At 41.2% G+C, this 19,679-nt stretch overlaps 1 protein-coding gene across 1 annotated transcript; it reads left to right on the top strand.

Annotated features, from left to right (window-relative positions):
• The first annotated feature begins 10,338 nt into the window (after positions 1–10,338).
• Positions 10,339–16,015, top strand: LOC147903295 (aldehyde dehydrogenase family 3 member H1-like). Its single transcript, XM_087372468.1, has 11 exons — positions 10,339–10,578; positions 11,429–11,497; positions 11,633–11,729; positions 11,910–12,116; positions 12,196–12,311; positions 12,412–12,516; positions 12,602–12,774; positions 13,735–13,825; positions 14,264–14,413; positions 14,862–15,313; positions 15,499–16,015. Exons 1-10 carry the CDS (start codon positions 10,384–10,386, stop codon positions 15,096–15,098), a joined length of 1,440 nt encoding a protein of 479 aa, XP_087228594.1. The 5' UTR covers positions 10,339–10,383; the 3' UTR covers positions 15,099–15,313; positions 15,499–16,015.
• The last annotated feature ends 3,664 nt before the right edge of the window (positions 16,016–19,679 follow it).

A 19,679-nucleotide genomic window follows, 5' to 3' on the forward strand; every position in this document is an offset into this window, starting at 1 on the left:
AATCTTTAGTAAGTTTCAAACTCTGTTCCATGGGAGTGGTTGCAATCTTGCAATCTGCCATATGAAACTTATTTAGGAGACTGTCAACATATTTGAGCTGACTCATAAAGGTGCTGTCCAAATCTCTCCAGAACTCAATACCAAGACAATAGTGCATGCGCCAATATCTTTCATGTTGAACTTTGCAGATAATTCTTGTTTCAATTTCTTGATGAAGCTATCCTTTCTTTCGGTCACAATCAAATCATCTACGTACAAAAGTGCAATAGTAATGTCTTCCCCTTGAACTTTGTAGCAGAAAGTATGATCTGCAATGGATTTCATGTATCCCAGATCAAAAAAATACTTGTTGATTCTGCTATACCAACTTTTGCATGCTTGCTTTAAGCCTAGAGACTCTTCTTGAGATGGAAAATCTGATTCTTCTTTCCTAGTTCAACATAACCTACTAGTTGTTGTATGTAGACTTTCTCGTCTAGGTAACCATTGAGAAATGTATTCTTGACATCGAGCTAGTACACATTCCATCTGCTGAGTGTCGCTAGTGATATCAAGAACTATATGGAATCCATCTTTCCTATTGGAGCATAAGTCTCATCATAATCTTGACCATATTGCTGTGCAAATCCTTTTGCAACTAGTCTGGCTTTTGTTAAATTACACGGCGCAGCGGAATAGAAACTGAACAAAGAATAGAGAGTACATAGCAAACTAGAGATAAACAAAATTTTCCTTCAATACTGATGTAGTACAGATGATGGCTTTTGCAACTAGTCTGGCTTTTGTCCACCCGTGCGCTCAGATCACGATCTAGATAGATACTAGTTGAAGAGCTACTAGCTGGAAGATCTCTATTGGAAGATTTGATCGATCTGATACAATGGACTAGGGAGGTCACCTCTTTATAGCTATGAGGGAAGTAGTCAGATCAACGTAGTTGGTGGAGTCGACCTAGTTGGTGGAACCGACTAGTCGTCCATGGAATATTCAAGGAATATACCCCAGCAAGAATAAGGGGCTCCCACACAATCACCTTTCTACCATCAATAGTCTCATTGATAGACCTCATCTTACATGCAAGTCAGGATCCATCCAGTGTCCTGGGCTCACACATGGCTTCTCCTCATAAGGGGGCCTTACAACTTGAGCACCTTGGACCACTGGTGGTTACCAGGAGGGTGGGGCATTGAGCATATCTAACAGCTTTGTATCTTTTAATGCTTCCATCTGGATTGTACTTCACTTTTTATACCCATTTGTTTGCTATGGCCTTCTTTCCTGGTGGAAGGTCGCATAATTCCAAGTATTATTCTTGTACAAAGCATCCATTTCTTCATTCGTAGCAGTTTGCCATTCTGGCTTGTCTATTGCATCTTCGAAGTACACTGGCTCTTTTGTAGCCATGATGGTAGTCATAAGAGCATAGTTGGTGGTTTCAACCTAAATTGCTTTGCCTTTCTATGAGCAAATGTTAATCTAGATGGAGGTCTTCTTTTCCTAGTAGACCATCGGAGTTGCTGTTGTTCATCTCGAGGTGTTTTTGGCAATTCTTGCTCTTCTTCATCAATATTTTTTATGGATGACTGAGTAATCGGTGCATCTATCTCCTGTGTATTTGAAGTTTTTCATTCTGATTCCTCATCAAATATTACATCTCTGGAGATAATGACCTTGCGGTTGATGGGATCATACAACTTGTATGCTTTGCCATCTTCACTTTAGCCAACCGTGATGCATTTACGTGACTTCGCATCCAATTTTTTGCGATGATCATCATGTATGTGGGCATTTGCTATGCAACCAAATATGTGGAGATGGCCAATGCGTGGCTTGTGTCCAGTGAATGCTTCATAATGTGTGATACCCTGAATCGGCTTGGTGAAGCTGATTAAGCAAAATAGTTTGCAGTGGCTATTGCTTCCGTCCATTGTACTGATTCGGATTATGCTTCTCACCAAGAATTGCTCTAGCACTATCTACTAAAGTACCATTCTTTCTTTCAACTCTTGCATTGTGATGAGGAGTATCTGCACAAGTGAATTGTCTTTGAATGCCGTGACTTCTGCAAAATTTTATGAATGTTGAAGACATGTATTCACCTCCTCTGTCTGATCTCATGACTTTGATCTTTGTGCTTGTCTGGTTTTCTACCATGGCTTTGAATTCTTAAAATCTGGAAAACACTTCAGTTTTCTCTTTCATAAAGTAGACCCAACAATATCTACTATAGTTGTCAATGAAAGTCAAGCAGTAAAGTGAACCATTGATGCTACAGATCAGGGCATAACCCCATACATCTGTATGTATCAAATAAAAAATAACTCGTGCTCGAGAGGTGATTTTGTGCCAAAGTTGGTTCACTTTTGTTTGTCGAAGCAGAATGCTTCGCAAAATTTTCCAAGAAACTATAGCTATGGAATCCCAATTGCCATATTCTGATTCCTGAGACCTATCAAGCTCTTGAAATTGACATGTCCATATCTCTTGTGCCATTTTGCGGATAGTGGCATCTGTTGCGGTTGTGCTAACATGGCATGCAAATCTGGTACTGTGGCTAGCATTTTGAACAAGCGTCCTTCCTTGACTCCTTTTCCTACTAGCTGAAATCCTCTAGATTTGTCTCTGATAGTGCATTCATCTCTATCAAAGGTGACTCAGAGTTATGTTCTGTCATTTGACCAGATTGGGTACTTGGCTAGGTACGATGTTATTAGAAGCACTATCCTCTGGTCCCAGTTTAGATGCCATCATCCTTTCAGGTCTCACGTGCATGTAGGTGAGCCAGGGTGAATGGACCCCTGGCTACCTACTTTGGATAGGTCAAACATGTCACTCTGTCGAGCAACTAGCTAACTCAGTTGCATTGGGTTATTAACACGGCATGCCCAAGTTTAGCAACACAACATGTGCTGTGTTATAATGCAGTGTGCATTGGGTTATGGCTAATGCAACATGTTTCTATTTTTAACACTTTTGGGGCCCAATTGGACTCTTTAGTGCTCTTGAAATGGTTTAGAAGCCATTTGGATTCACAAGTCCTTTAGTGCTGTTATTTTTATGATCTTTCCCTTGGTTCAATTCATCCACAATCTCACCCCTGTGTCAAGTTTTGAAGGTTTAGATCAATGATTCTGGGTGGTTGGTGGAGATTCAGTGTATAGAGGATTACTTAATGATCAAAATTGGACCATATAGTTTAGTTTTTACCTGTGCCCAGTTGGCTAGTTAGCTCAGTGTGCACTACGTTACAATTGACTTAGGATGCTAACATCGTGTACCTTGTGAAGGACAAATTGATGTAATAGGGTGTACCAAGGGATACAAGGTTTGTGTGAGTTTGTGTGTCACCACATGGTGGTTAGTGTGACCAAGTTAGGTGGTAGAAGGTTCTATTAGGTGTAATTGAGAGATTCATGGGCTTGATTGAGAGATTAGTGGAGTGATTTGTGGATCTGGAGATGCTCTCCTTTAGGTCACATGCATTGTATCAGTTGCCCTTATAAGGGCCTCTCCTCTTATTAGACCCAACAAAAGTTCTAGCATGATAGACCCTCCCACCAACCTCACCTTTAGGATCCCATTCAAGTAGAGATAAAGATGCAAGATGGTAGGAGGAGAAAAAGTCAATGCACTACAATAGTATGTAAGAGCCAAGTAAAGGGCCTAACATAGTAGACGAGCAAATATAAGAGTCCTTGAACGTGTAAAGGTGGCGAGTAGTACCCAGTGCCTATATCATATTCATGATGGCATAAATAGAAGTCCAGATATAGACGTCAGGGTTTTGAATTCCTAGAGAAGTCTAATGCCTGTGTTAAGTGTAGCCAGTGCTAGTGTCTCTAGCTAGTTGGCCATAAGTAGTAGAATATATTTTCTCTCCAAACTTGCATTCGACTTCATCTATTTTCCTTCCTTCTTTTGTGCAAGTGAACTTTTTTTTAAATTTTGCATCCATTGCACTCACATTGCATTTGCTCAACAAAGAAAACCACTCAGCTAGAGGTATTAAATTTTTGAACATAGTTTTACTAAAGAAAATAAAATTGGATGGAACTTTCAATACTTAAGAATATCTTATGGTTTTTAAAATTGAAGAAATATGTGTATGTCATCGTTGGCCCTACATGCTACTCAAAGTTATATACCTATGAAACCTATGTATTATAGATATAACAAAAGTTTAAACCTTGAAATTTGATTTCTTATGATATGACACTCATATAACATGACATCAATTCATGAGTAATAAATTTTTCACCTGATACAATGGAGTTATGTGCTATGGAAAATTTCTATATCTTATCTTATGCTCTTATATTACTATAAAAGTGTGGAAATATATCTTATAAAACCCATATTATCATGTATAACCATGCATGACCTAAAACGTTTCTTGAGGAATATATTACCTTTATCTTTGCTCTACATGATCTCTAGGCACAACTGACAATAACTCATCATTTGGATATATCCAAAACAAGATGATAAAACCCTCACATCTAACCAATTTAAGGAGTTGAAAAAAGTAAAGTTATTCTTGGCATACAAAGAAGTTTCTACAAAATTAAAATACCAAATTTGGATAAAAATCATTGATTAAAACATTTTTTTCCTGTTTGACAAATAAAAATAAGAGAAAATAGCCCTAAAATTTGGAATTTTCATTCAAATAAGAATATTTTGACAACTATGCATTATGTCCTTGTAAGACCCACTTTTCACAAAACCTGAAGTCGTCATTTTTGGGTGTTGTTTTGACCACCAAGAATTTAGGGTGGAGAACCATTTATAAATTTTAATCCTAAGACACATAATTATACCATAGAATATTTTTGTGATAAAATTTGGATCATATAAAGGACATCATGAAAATAGGATATGAGAATTCACTGCATGTAGCTTGTGAAAATTCCTCAAATATGGTCACTAAGCAGGACATTTTGATGTCCTACTTTACAAAACTAGTGTTAAAGAATGGCCGCATGGGGAATGTTAAGTGAGGCTTAAAAGTGAGGCACCTCGAGGTAGGGACAAGCATGTCCCTCGAGATAGTGTAATATACCACTCTTTGGAGCAAATAATTGTTGGATCTCGCATATGGTGCCCAAGGGTACCTTTTCATTAGAACTTCCCCCAAAGTTCCAAAGGAAGCTCATTTTGGGGCCCTGAGAGAAATTCATGATTTCTTTATTTTCTTTCCTCTAAAACAATAAAATATGATATAACCTTACCGATGTACGGTGTAGAATTTAGTGTTTCTGACATCACTGGCGGTGAGGTCCAACTTATCAAATCGCTTTCATTGGCCTTCCAAGACTTTTTGGCCTTTTTCGGGCCTCCGAGGGCCTGTTTTTAGCGTTTCAAAAGACTTTCTGGGGGTTTTGGCCCGCACCGGTGATGTCAGAAACACCAAATTCTGCACCGTACGTCAGATATAATAAAGTAGCTCAAGTATCTTCATTGAGTGCAAACTCGACGGTATTTCTTTTTTTTTTTCTGATTTTTTCAATGTTACATTAGCCCTCCTTTGATTGGTGGAGAGCTATTTTCCTTCTGGGCTACAAGACCCCAAAATGAGCTCCTTTTTATCTAATTAGTACTACTTGAAGTTGTACATCTCTTTAAAGCCAAGACATATCACTAAAGGTGACATCTGCTCGGCTGTCTCATTGACAAGGAACAAACAGGATTTGTGAAAGGCAGGGACATATACGAGAACATACTGAATGTTGGAGCAGCTTTGGACTATGCAACTGCCTCCTCCCAGAAGGTGATCATGTTTGGCATGGACTTGGAGAAGGTGATCATGTTTGGCATCTCGACTTGGAGAAGGCATACAATAGAATCAGGTGGGATTTCATTCTAGCTATGCTAGACTCCCTAGGATTCGGCCATAATTTCTCCAGAATGGTGAAGACCCTATTGGGCAATGCGGGCGTGATTCTCTGCATCAATGGCAGAGCAATTGGCAGATTCAAACTAAGGAGGTCAGTCAGGAAAGGGTGCCCTCTGGCTGGCCCCGCTTCTCTTTGCAATCTGCACATTACCGTTAATATCAATGCTCAAGACTAGGGGCTGGAGGGGGCGATCAAGGGAGTGGTGCTCCCCTCCGGTAGTCAGTTGTACACCCAGATGTTTGCCGACGACACGATCTCCTTCACTCAAGAAGACTCGGACACGGTGGCATCCCTGCTTCAAGCGATCGACATTTTTTGCACAACATGCATATCTAGGTGTAATTGGTCCAAAACCTTTGTGATCCAGTCATCCCCTGAGCTCCCCCCACAATGGCTAAAGGATGTTGGTGTGCAGATCATCCCGAGAGGGGAAATTGTCAGGTACTTGGGTGCCCCACTGGGAATCGAGGTCACCCTTAGGCAAAGTTTTGATTGGTTCAAGGACAAGGTAAGAGCCAAGCTTCGAGCATGGCATGGGGTACCCCTCAGTTCTGCCTCGTCATCCAGCACATCCTCACAGCCTCCACTACCTACTATAATGCCTCCATTTGGCATTTCAAAAAAATGCAGTGGCTTGAGATTGAAGCAATGTTCAAAGGATTCCTATGGGCGGAGTCAGGAAGCCAGAGGAAGATGCATTACATCCTGTGGGAACCCCTCAAAGTTCCGAAAGCTTAAGGAGGAATCCGGCTACTCCTAGACGTAAGGTGTAGGAATACAACTCTCATTGGGAAATTGATCACGCGACTATTCTCAAACAAGGCCCCATGGGTAGAGATAGTCAAACACTTCATAGAGAGGGCAAAGGGAAATGGCATGGGAACCTGGCCGGGATTGAACTGGTATGATAAACTCGTCTCGGCATTCCCCCTCCATGTGATCGGATCAGACCTGATAGCGAGGCTGGTCGAAGCCTGGAAGAGATGCGGAGCACTCCTCAAATGGAAGGGCAAGAATGGGCTATGGGGAGATGGGAGCCTTTTGGAGAGCATTTGGTGGAGCTTCGCCCCCAATAGAGAGGGAGAGGTATTTACCCTCCATGACATCAAGAAAGCCCGGAGCTTACATAGGAAGGGGTTGAGGCGATGGATTGATTTGTGTAATGAACACAAGGCAGATTGGGAGTCCGTGGCCGACATCAGGAACAGCTGGCCTTCCAACTTCGTGATGTCCCCCGGCACAAAAGAACAGGTGTGGGAAGTGGGAAAACCAAGCTATGCAAGATTTCGTCAAGAACCCTCTACAGGAGATTGCTCTGTGAAGACAACCCTGCACGTGGCCTAAACAGAAGATGGGGGTTGAGATGTAGCCCCGCTTGGTGGAAAGCCAGGCTGCTGGGTGTATGGAAAGGCTGTGCCAGCAGCGGCAAAGCCAAATTCTTGCTCTGGAAGCTGATGAATCAATGGCTACCGGTAAGGTTGAAGCTAGCAAAGTTCATGCAGATTAATCCCACCTGTCCATAGTCTGTGGTAAAGCACTGGAAGACCTTTGGCACCTATTCTGGAAATGCCCGGTGGTAAAGGAGGTATGGAAGAAGATGGAATGGGCTGTGCGAAGCTCGAGACTGATGAGCGGCTTCATGCTAGGTGCCGATTGGAGGTGCCGATTGGACGACACTGCTCCTAGGCGACACATGGAAGCTCCCGTCCACGCTGGCAGCCACATGGCCTTACTTAAGGACGGCGATGGTAATGAGCATTTAGGAGATCAGAAATAAACTAGCATTCTATCATGGTCCACAACTGGGCTTTAGAGCCTCGGCCATTACAGCCCTCATGAAAGCATACCTTCAAGATTTTGGGCGGATCACTAGCAACGATGACCCTGTAGTTAGCCAAGCCATCATGGACGTTAATAGTAACCTAACAATAACCTAATTATGCTGTTCGCAGCAATGTGGGTCTTGGGTTTCCACCCCATGGTAGAGGGACAATTTTTGTAAGGTCTAATTGACCCCCTTTTTTTAAATCAATATATAATGCCCCCTTTTTGTCCCCCCCCCCCAAAAAAAAAAAGGTGATTGCATAGCCCCACAACATGCCATGACATAAAACCCTTCAAGGCACATGTAAAATAAATCAACTACCAAATGCAACCAAAGATTGATGGCACTAACTCAAGTGATAGGGTGGATTTTTCATGTCATCATTCAAGCTTGGAGTAGAATTAAATGCAAAATCCCCACAAAAGGAAGGCAGAAACCTAGGTAAATCATATGCAATAGGCCCTAGCCCCAATGACTTAGATAGTCAAGAATGATAACAAGATAGCTATTATTAGTGGATGTGCTTGGGTTGAGAAAAATGACCCATTATATTTGTGATGGAAGCATCAACAACCTTGTGGAATGCTATCATGTGCATATTGATGAGACAATTAATGTTGGAAAGGTGCAATAGTTGTCCCAGAGATTTGGGGATGGAGATTTCTCATTATTGCCCATCCCATCTCACTTGAGCCTACCATGACATTAATGCATGCATTGCATACACAATGGTGGAACAAGGAGCATGTACTTACAGTAAATCATATGCAATAGGCCCTAGCCCCAATGACTTAGATAGTCAAGAATGATAACAAGATAGCTATTATTAGTGGATGTGCTTGGGTTGAGAAAAATGACCCATTATATTTGTGATGGAAGCATCAACAACCTTGTGGAATGCTATCATGTGCATATTGATGAGACAATTAATGTTGGAAAGGTGCAATAGTTGTCCCAGAGATTTGGGGATGGAGATTTCTCATTATTGCCCATCCCATCTCACTTGAGCCTACCATGACATTAATGCATGCATTGCATACACAATGGTGGAACAAGGAGCATGTACTTACAGTGAGCTTACAGTACTATGTCCACATTAAACATTATTGTAATGTGATGTGGTATTGTGTCTACATCAAAACTATTGGTAGGGTCGGTTTCTAAATTTTGTAACCACCTAGCTACTTTAATAGTTAGCTAGCATGAATTGAAAGTTTTTGGTTGTGTAATGATGTGACACTAACATAAGGAATTTAATTGTAGCTCCACTAGTGTCCACACCCAAGCCAACAAATCACGCGAGTGGAGATTTCAAGTTATCCATCGTGTAACATATGTAACAATTAATCACATAAGGAACATATAAGAATAATTCCACTAGTATCTATACTTAAGCCATCAAATCACAAAATAAGAGATTTCAAGAGTCATAATCGAAGGCAAAATGGAAATGTATGGATCACAGTGGCATTGAAGGCCGTTATTGCCATTATGACTCAATGGAATGCCAAGGAGATATCTCATAATCAACACTCTTTGACTTGTTCCCATGAATGCTAGCTTGAAATATAGTCGAAGAGATGGGGCACTTATTTTTGTGCCTAGCAAGAGCAAAAGCTTGTGATGCAAGCAAACTTTTCAAAGATTACCTCTTGGGAGAATACCAGAAACAAATTGTCTTTAGGAAATTTGGAAAGTAATAAGTTTTTTTGGTCACTAGGATGAAGCTTGTAAAGCCTTAGGTCACCTTTGGTAATAAGGATTGCCCCTTTGGCACGAAAGCACGCAGATTTCTCATTGTACATATTTTTTTCTCTTTTTGTTTTAATACAATTTTGGTTTTACCAAAAAAAAGAAAAAAACTTTCATGGTTATATTGAATATGTCTGAGTAGAACTTCGGACCATATTTTTGTTATGTTGTAGCTCTTTTGGAGCTTTTTGTAGTGCCTCTTAGCATTCCTAGCAGTCAAAAGCTCCAATGTAAGGGAATACCATGTAATTTTTTCAATGTGTATGAGAGTTAGGTGAAGTACTAGGAGCCTTATGAGGATAAGATATATAGATCATATGGCCTTATTAAAGGAGCTAGTGTACTATTTCTTTCACATCATCACAATAAAAACTTACCTTGTCTTCTTTGACCTCATCACAACAAGCAATGTGGCACAAGGACACCCAAAATTCGGGACCTAGGACACCCTCTAAGCAAGACTTGTGAGAGCAAGGGGCTATGTGAGGGTGACTTGGGGGATTAAAATGGAAGGCCTAGGGAGAACCGGAGGGTTTAATCTGTGAACGGTATGGAAGGGTGTGGAAATAAAACTGATGAGTCGGACGAGATGGGTGGGAACTGACCGAAAACACATGAGTCGGACGAGATGGGTGGGAACTGACCGAAAACACACAAGGGAGGTAGAGGCCAAGAGGGAGTGACTTTGAAGATGAAAGAAGGGCTGTCTCTCTAAGTTGATTTCTGTAAAAATAAGCGAGACTAGCCATGCTAATTTTGAGTTTTCAAGCTTATAATAAGCATGTTGAAAGGGAGGGGCTTAAATGTAATTAATTGAAAGGGAGGATGGAACAGGTTTCGTCTTCCTTGTATTTATTTGAGCTTTTCTTCTTCCTTGCAGGATTTCATTTGCTTCTCATCCCAGCTTCCATGGCGCATTCTGCTTCCCTCCCCATCTCTTCCCGCCTCCGCCTCGCTTTTCTTTCCGGCCTCACCCTTCCCCTTCCTTGGCGCCTTCGCCAGCTCGACTCCCTCCTCCTCCTCCTCCAACAACGCGAACTTGACCTCTGCCACGCCCTCTCCTCCGACCTTGGCAAATCCTCCCATGAAAGTTACTTCTCTGAGGTGCATTTTTGCTCCCTTTCTGCACAAATCATGCATGCCATTGCTCCATTTATTCGCTTTTCGTTTCTGTCCTGCTCCGTTGATCCGCTGTGCTTCATCTGCGTTCCGTTTCTCCGCTCAAACCTCTTATTGTGTGGCGCGGTCTCATTGCGGATGCTGAGGATAGTTTGAAGCCGTAACTTTTAGCGCCGGAGAAATACTCGTCTCGTCGATCCATTGTAAACTCCTCTAGCGAGATGTTTGTGTGACGATTTCTGCGTCTTGCGAATATTGTCAAATGCATGTACTTTGCAGGATGCGGTGAAATTGGACGTTTTCCAAGATCGCGCCGCTGCCAATGTTGCCTGGCGTGTGCAAAACGAAAACCGATTGTTCCGAGTGCGCTCAAATTTTCAATAGGGGGCTAAATGCTTGCCGTAGAAAGCGTCTCGGGCGATGTCATTGAAAACCGAGACGACATTATATGGAAGATGTAGCTCAACTAGAAAAAGGATTACGACTCTGCATGCAAATCCCAGACCCCGGCGATTGAAAGTTGATTACAGCGCTGAAAATCTCATAAAACGCTCTACTATTCTCTTGCTTCTGCCTTGTGAGGAATGTTGCTATTCCAGAGCTATTCTTCATCTCCTTGTCGAACCGTCTTGTGACAATTTTGTTGAAGCGTATGTGTGTGCGACTTTGCGAAACATGTGTGTCGGAACGTGTTATTATTACATCGTCGGCAAGCTGAACACCGTGAAGTGACCCTTGGAACGACCATACCCAGTGCATTGAATGAAAGCACGGTCGGCTTCATGGTCTCGTCCTGGCAGTTTGGAGATACTAATTTGATCTCGTCCCATGGCAGATCATGTACCTGAAGAATTCCTGCGTATACGCGCGAAAGAACTTGAAGAAATGGGCTGCATCACAGAAGGTGCTTGTTGTGGATCGTTCTGTCCGTCTATCTTGATCTTTACCTCGGAATTTCTGTAATTCAGTTCATTGCCGCTCTGTGGTTTCTGATATCACATCACGCGTTTCGTTGTGCCTTTTCAAACTTACATGTCAGGTCCCAACGCCTGTGCTCGCATTTCCCGCAACTGCGGAAGTTGTGGCGGAGCCTCTGGGAGTAGTTCTGATCATAGCTCCGTGGAATTTTCCGTTGAGTGAGTATCTCCTGCGGTCATTTTCTGTTTTAGTGGTTCAAAAGTGGAGTCGTCTCCTGAACTTTCGAGTTTCCTGGATGATAGGAGTCATAGGGGTAGATAAAGTATTTACCAATGCCTACTTCCCTGATACTGTGAGTGATGATTCGATTTTCTGACGGATCAGCTGCATGTCTGCAGCTTTAGCTCTGGATCCTCTTATCGGAGCTATCGCTGCTGGGAATGCTGTTGTTTTGAAGCCTTCAGAGGTCGCACCAGCCACCTCCGCCTTGTTTGCCAAGTTGTTACCTGAGTATTTGGATCAAAATGCTGTTTGCGTCGTCGAAGGAGGAGTTAACGAGTGCACAGCTTTACTGGAGCAGAAATGGGACAAAATTTTCTTCACAGGTTTTTGCCCTTTGATCTTGTGTAGTGTAGGAGCCACCCCAATGCGCAGCCATTCATGATCTCTCACCATTTTCCACAGGCAATTCGACCGTGGGCAAGATTGTCATGACTGCTGCCACCAAGCATCTGACTCCAGTGACTCTCGAGCTAGGTGGAAAGTGCCCAGTCATCGTTGATTCTACAGCGGATCTGGATGTAAGCGAAGAATCGTTTAATTACAAGCGCTGAGTGAATGCTTCTTTTTGTTGTTCTTACGAACATCCAATATTGACGCTATTCCATACGACTGTTGAAGGTGACTGCTAGAAGATTGGCCTTCGGAAAATGGAACACTTCCTACGGGCAGGCGTGCATTGCTCCAGACTACGTGCTCGCAGAAGATTCAATCGCCCAAACATTGGTAAAATCCCATGTTGTCTGGATGAAAGGGGTGCTTTGTCGATGTGGATATTGAATTGCTCACTATGTGGTGGGCGGCGGCGTAGGTCGCTAAATTGAAGACGACGCTCGTAGAATTTTACGGAGAGGATGCGAGTTCTTCAAGAGATCATGCACGAATTGTTAATCTGAAACACTTATCGCGATTGAGGAGCCTTTTGGAGGAGGAATCGGTATCTAAGACGATCGTTCATGGGGGCGAATTCGACGAGAAAAAAAGGTAACTTAGCCACTTCAATGATTCCTTATCCGTTGGAAACTATGATCGTTGCTTAAGACCCTTGCAATGACCTGAATTTTGCAAGAAAATAGGACGTAGCACGTATACGGCCTTTAACTCGGGCGTCAATCCCCTTCGTTGGCCATCTGGTACAAAAAGCTAGACAGCATTAGTTGCCTCGCGTAATACTCCTTGTTCAAACGATCGTTGCTTGACGACAGCATTCTAATTTTTAGATGCTAGTGTAGCTTCCACCTGAGGTGTTTCTGGGTAAATGTCTTCGACTCAGCGCTTGAACATGGAGATCTCATGAACTAAAGTCTAAAACAATGGAATTCTGCATCATGTTTGCGTGCGGCAGAATTTTGATTTAATTGAGGTTTTGACAGGGCAAGCTCACTCTGTCTTTGTTCGTCCTAACAAACTAAGAGCTACTCCAGGTTTTTTTTTTCTGCATGTCATTGCTACTCTGATTCGGCAATCGACGTCTGTATGCCTCCCAATCTCTGCTTCGTTTCAGAGCTTACCAACTCTTCAATGTATTCCTTCTACTTTCTTCGACTTGATACACTTCCTCAAGTGTACAGGTCTCTCTGCAAGAAACCGTTGTTACTAGCTGATTCCTTTCACCCTGATTTGAGACTTCCTATGTGGAGTTGTCCTTCGCAATTGTCATCTTTTTTGAACATTTTGCAAACTCCTAATATGAATGATAGCTTTCCAATAGATAAACGGAAGAAATTTGCAGGTTGGTCTAAATGTATTATTTCAGTTTGGAAGATTTATTACCATATTTCGAAGATGTCATTTGCATCTTGGCTTCAGATTGTGGAAATCATCTCTGGCCTGAAGGATATTGTTATCAATTGAATTTTCTGTGACTTTGTGTAATGATGAACTCAATTCAGTTCTTTGACTTTAGATAATGAGAGCTGTATGGGTGACACTCTAATTGTCCAGCTACATGGCTCCAACAATCTTGCTGAATCCCTGGACTGAATCAGCAGTGATGAAAGAGGAGATCTTTGGTCCAATACTTCCAATCCTTGAGGTAAGTCTCTCTCTCTGTTTATGGATCTGTTTACTCCATGAATCTTTACATTCCCCTCGTGCTTTCGTTATGCTTTCATGGTCATGGGGCTAAGCTGACACCGAGTAACCTGTGAGTGCCCCCATCATAACACAATTGTTGCGTTTATGGCCTGCAAAAGTGCATTCCTTCCTTCTACACGTTACAGGACATATGCTTGTGAGCTAGATCAGGGTACAGTTCTTTAAAAATTAGCTTCCATACACATCATGTGACAGTCATGAAGTGGCAGGACGTATTGCCTTTGTTAAGAAAGAGGGGTTTGGTCCTTCTCATTTTGTAAGTTTGATCGTGGCACCCACTAGGGAAGCTTTTATTCTTAGTAAATTTGATTACTGCTGTGATGTATCTACTTTCTGATGTTTCCATGGTTCTAAAATTCCATTTGACTTTGGCTAGGTTAGCTGTATGGATGATGCTGTGAGTTTTGTCAGGGCACGCCCCAAACCACTTGCTGTATACGTCTTCACTAACAATGCAGCTTTTAAGCAAAAGGCAGCTGTTAGATTACATGCTGGGTCAGTGGTTTTCAATGACCTGATTCTCCAGGTAATGTCAATCTTTTTCTTTCCATATAGTTTCATGATGACATGCTTTTATTACTCGGCTCATGAAAAGAAGCCATCATGGCTTTTGTAAGATTCCACATGATAAGATAGATATGAACTAAATGAGGCCCAAGTCTTCTGATGCTATCGTTGCCATTGTGCTGATAACTTTGAGAAATTAGATGATTTCCATCCTCGCATAGAAGACCAAGGGTGAGGTTTGTGTATATGTCTTGAACTTAGAAATGTAAGAGCGAAATATTACGGAGCCAAGACAGCAGGTGAGTATGGAATGCTCATCTACCCACAAGAAGGGCTTAAATGTGCACATTCCCTTCTCATTGCATACATACTTCATGGCATATATAATGTCTCATAGTAGATCCCCTTGATTGTTGTGTGATGAATGAAGCTTGCAATCTATTGACTCATTGATCTGTACTATGTAGTTTGCTCTTGATGGCTTGCCATTTGGTGGACTTGGAGAAAGCGGTATGGGGTCTTATCATGGAAAATATTCTTTTGACACATTCAGTCACCCAAAAACAATTTTGCATCGAGGATTCAAGTTTGATATTCTCATGAGATATCCCCCTTTTACAGATTACAAAAAGGTCATGGTTAGATGTCTCTTGGATTATAATTATCTAGGCGTGATCTTGGCTTGGTTGGGATTCAAAAAGTGACTTCTGAAGTAACAGGTGTAATATCCTTCAGGAATGAAAGCTGTGTTCCAAATGATTTTTTCATAGTTCTCATAGACAGAGTTCTTACTTTTGGCTGTGAGCTTGAACAGTGTAATATGGCTTACGTTTAAGGTAAAAGAGCCAATACTTAGTTAAAGTTTCTTCTTCGGCATATTTTTAACTGAAGCTGATCAAATGAGATGACATGATCTTTGGTAAGTGCCTTTTGAGACATGTTTTTGACTTCCGAAGTAAACGTTCTCACTACCTTATTTAGTGCATGGATGTCTGCATATTTGACATGCTTAAACTTACGGTAGATGAATATGAATCTTATGACATGTGCTTTATGGTGTGCACATGACGAAGTTTGTTGTTTGTCGTTGTGTATGTTTCACAGGGAATTTGTTATTTTCCTCCATTGCGACTGAGGTGCTGTTGCAGTAGAACTTGCTCTCATTACATAGACCTTTATATAAAGAGAAGCTCAATTGTGTATGTGCATATGCATATATGCAGCGTGTTGAGGTTTGCACAAACGTCTTAATGGCTAGCTGTGAGCCTTGTGGGCTATGTTGTATGAAACGTTTCCATGCAGGAAACGTGGTAGTTTTGAAACGTTTCTGAAACACCACTTGAGTTAATAGGATACGGCAGGGGTAGGCTGAAAAAAGTATATTTCTGCTCACATACAGAAACTAGCAATCAAACAAAACATGCATCATAGAAGCTAGACGTGTGCGCAAGGCGAGCAATTGGATTCTTGGAGGGCATGAGCAGATGATCCTTGAAGATGTGATTCGTATAGTGCATTGACGAATTAGTCGCTATGCACCCACCATGATAATGCAAGAGCCTACCATCATCTCTTATCAGTACTTGCCCTTGTTAGCTTTTCTTCTGGCGCACTTGTAGATTAGGCGTTTCCAAGTTTTGGAAACGCCCCAATTTTGAAAACATTAGGATGTTTCTTGCAACTAAGCTTGTGGGCCAGTGTGCATGCTTAGCGAGGGTTAGGGTTCCCATCGGTCTTTTTAGATCTATGTAACGAGAGCAAGTTTTGTATGTTCAACTTTTTAAATTCATTACCCTTTGTAGATCTATTGTATAATTGTTAGGGTTCCCATGAGTCTTTTTAGATCTATGTAATGAGAGCAAGTTTTGTATATCCAACATTTTAAATTCATTTTATTCTTTGTAGATCTATTGTATAACTCCTCATTTTGTTTTGTATGTCCAATTTTTTAAATTCCTTTTATCCTTTGTAGATCTATTGTAACTGTGGACTAATACTTTTAGATTGAGCTATAATGTTGGTGTTGGTTGATACCCTTGTTATTCAATCATGATATGAAGGTGTTTCCATTTACTAGATAATGTACCTTTGATTTGAAGCATTTTATTAACAAGGGGCTAAACACTCATAGAGGATGCCTAGAGAAGTATTCTTTCAAGACACAGTCTTCATTGATGATACAAAGCCCATAGAGGTTGCTTGGGAGGGAGGAAGAGGCTTTCATAATGGCTTTGGAAACAAACATTTCATGCAAGTACAATGAGAGTCCAATTGAAGACACTTTAAGGCTTCTTGAAGAGAAAAATAAAACAAGTGGAGGGAAAACAGATGGGGGAATCAATAAGATATGATACTCTACTCAAATAAATCAATATATGATTTCATATAAGAGAGACAGAGAGTACTCGTGGAAGAAGAGTAAATAGCAAGAGAAAGAGGCTCATTAAGGAAGCATATACATAGATGAAAGAGGGATTATGAGAGAGAGAGAGAGAGAGAGAGAGAGAGGGGGGGGCTTGAGGATGTATAAGAGCTATAGGAACTCTTGTTAAACAATGGAGAGGAGGGCTCCTTTAATAGGTGTTTTGTCACCCTACTTAATGTAACAATTGTTGTCTGTATAAGCCAATAAATGACCTTCCATGTTCTTTTTTGGCTACTCTTGATGTTATGAATCCTTCTCAGAATATCCCATGGTATCTTGGACTATACAAAGGACAAGTGCCATGTGAAGCCTACATGGTTTCTTACTTTCCATATGGAAAAATCCTTAACTCCACATAAAGGTTTCTCCTTTGAAGGTCATACTTCTCCATAATTCTCCACTCCTTCACATGCCTTGGCATTTTAGGGCACATGGACATGAGTCCCATTTCTTTATACGCCTCATTCTCCTATTTTGTCATAATTCAAATCATTCTCATGCCATGCGAATGTATTTATAATTCATACACTTTGATTTATAATGATCCACTCCACTCATCCTCCTAATCCCTTATGGGAAATAAATTAATAGCCACTAAGCCATGATTTGGTCATTTATGCCTCAATCTTATTTCACACAAAATCTACGTTTGAGGCACATTGGGAGGGGTGGATTGACATAATCTAATTTGCAAGCTTTGCATGTAAATTTCTTCTCATGCATTTGCAAGATTCTTAATCTTAAATGGATTGAAAGCATTAGGGGAGAATTGGGGTCTCAAAAGGGCCTCATAAGGAATGGGTTAAGAAATGGATTAGGCCTAATGAAAGTCCTATTGTGGGGTCCAAGGGAGTCCTAACCCCCCCTACCTAGGTGGGTTAAGCCTAGTTGATCCCACCTCTTATACCTCTTACACTTAGGTGGGGGCCACCTCTTACACCTCTTACACCAAGGGGCACTTTTCCCAAAGTCAAAATTTTGAAATTTGAATTTGAATTTCCTCTCTCTCCCTCCTCCCTCCATCCTCCAAAGTCAAACTTTTGAATTTTGAATTTTAAATTTGAATTCCCTCCTCCCCTCATCCTCCTCCTTGTCTCCCTCTTCCCTCCTCCTCTGCCACACGTCCCATTCCTCCTCCTCCTCCTCATCCCTTTGTCCACATGCCTTCTCCTCCCTCCTCTCACATGCATCCTCCTCCTCCCCCTATTGCTTTTTCCTCCTCCCTCCTCCCACATGCGTCCTCCTCCTCCTCCCCTGTTGCTTTTTCCTGCTCCTCCTCCTCCTCCTCCCTCATGCTCATCCATTCTCATCTTCCCTCATACTCATGCCTACTCCTCCTTCCTCCTACTCATGCAAGCTTCTCTTGCCTCATGCTCACGCCTGCTCCTATTGCTTCTACTCCTCCTACTCATGCGTATTCGTCTGCCTTCATCCTCACACCTCGTCCTTCGCTTGCTTCTCCTCCCTCATAATCATTCATGGTTCTTTTCATCCCTCCTCAAACATCACCTACCTTCTATCATGGCCTATCATAGTCTCTGTAAACTCTGCGACTATTGATGGCATCATTTGTGGAGATCTCCCATGTTACCATGTGATCGTACAGTTGCATGATCAATATGTGATCCATGATTGTTTTTTCCAAGAAAAGAAGCATCTTGAACCTCAGTAGGTGCTCTAAAGAGGAGAATATGAGATAAAATGTTTATTTCATAGTGTTTCAATGTAATTTCTTACTTTGAATTATCCACAGTGGTGCATTGCTTTTGCTAAGGTTCCCTTAGTTGTTCTTTCAGAACCTTCATGGAGGATGATATGAGAACGGTGGGCATGGATGATATGGACTCTTCATATCGAAAGACACAAAGTCATGCATGAGTAAGTTGTTTTGGAGGTGATGCTGGACTTGAAGGGAATGGTGATGCAAACGAGATGCCTGGAGCTTGTGATGCTGCTAATGTAAGTCTTGAAGCTCAAAAGTTTATTGAAGAAGAAGAATTCACATGATGCATTATATTTAAATTTAAATTTCTAAAATGATGTTTCTTCATATGTGTAGTAGCAAGCAGGAATGGAGAATCTATCATTTGGAATAAGAAGGCATGGAGAATTCACAGTATTGACCCAAGGCAACCTACTGATCCATTCCAATGTGTTGTATATGAGATTATAAGAACTTACGAGTTGAATATGAGATTCTAAATAGCATAGCAGTCTTTCTAAGGACTTGGTCGAGGATTTAAAGACCCTATTATTGGTGTATTAGAGTTGAAGAAGAAGAGAAACAGGCTATGAAGCCTCTTTGTAATACAATTTGAAATACAAACACCTATTTCTAATAATATTCTTTTATCTAAAGCAAAAAAATTTCATGTATCTATGGCCAAATGGTGAATCTTTTGTTATGTCTATTTTAATTATCTGTTGTTTTTAATATTGCATCTTTTTTTATATCAGCTTGCACATAAAAGTTATATCACATTTTGATGTAACTTACAAGTCAATAAAATGTTGTTTGCTAAGTTTGGCCATTCCAATACATATGTAGAAGGGATTTGACCATGGCATCACATTGATTAGATGGAGTGTTTAAAAACCAAAATTTGAGATTTTCCTACATCACCTTGTAAAGGATTGATGCATTTCATAATTTTCTACGAAGAAATATAGATTTTGAAGGGGTAGATGAAGAAATTTGACAACTTTGGTCATTTCAATGTCAATTTTTAGCAAATGTAGAAGGAATTTAACTGCGGCAAAGAAGGCAAAGTTGGTCAGGACATCATGGGGTGTCCAAAAATGCCAAAACCCACCATGGCGTGAATTTGGCCATTTGGACACCCTCTAAATGGCCAAATTT

Source organism: Dipteris shenzhenensis, chromosome 3 (genome assembly GCF_047967505.1).
Source record: "Dipteris shenzhenensis isolate YYH24624 ecotype China chromosome 3, Dip_SZ_1.0, whole genome shotgun sequence".
Taxonomy (NCBI): Eukaryota; Viridiplantae; Streptophyta; class Polypodiopsida; order Gleicheniales; family Dipteridaceae; genus Dipteris; species Dipteris shenzhenensis.

Coding starts and splice junctions, on each gene's coding strand:
- LOC147903295 (XM_087372468.1), top strand. CDS start 10,384: ATGGCGCATTCTGCTTCCCTCCCCATCTCTTCCCGCCTCCGCCTCGCT. Junction 11,498..11,632: donor AATGGGCTGCATCACAGAAG/GTGCTTGTTGTG, acceptor CTTACATGTCAG/GTCCCAACGCCTGTGCTCGC. Junction 12,117..12,195: donor GGACAAAATTTTCTTCACAG/GTTTTTGCCCTT, acceptor CATTTTCCACAG/GCAATTCGACCGTGGGCAAG.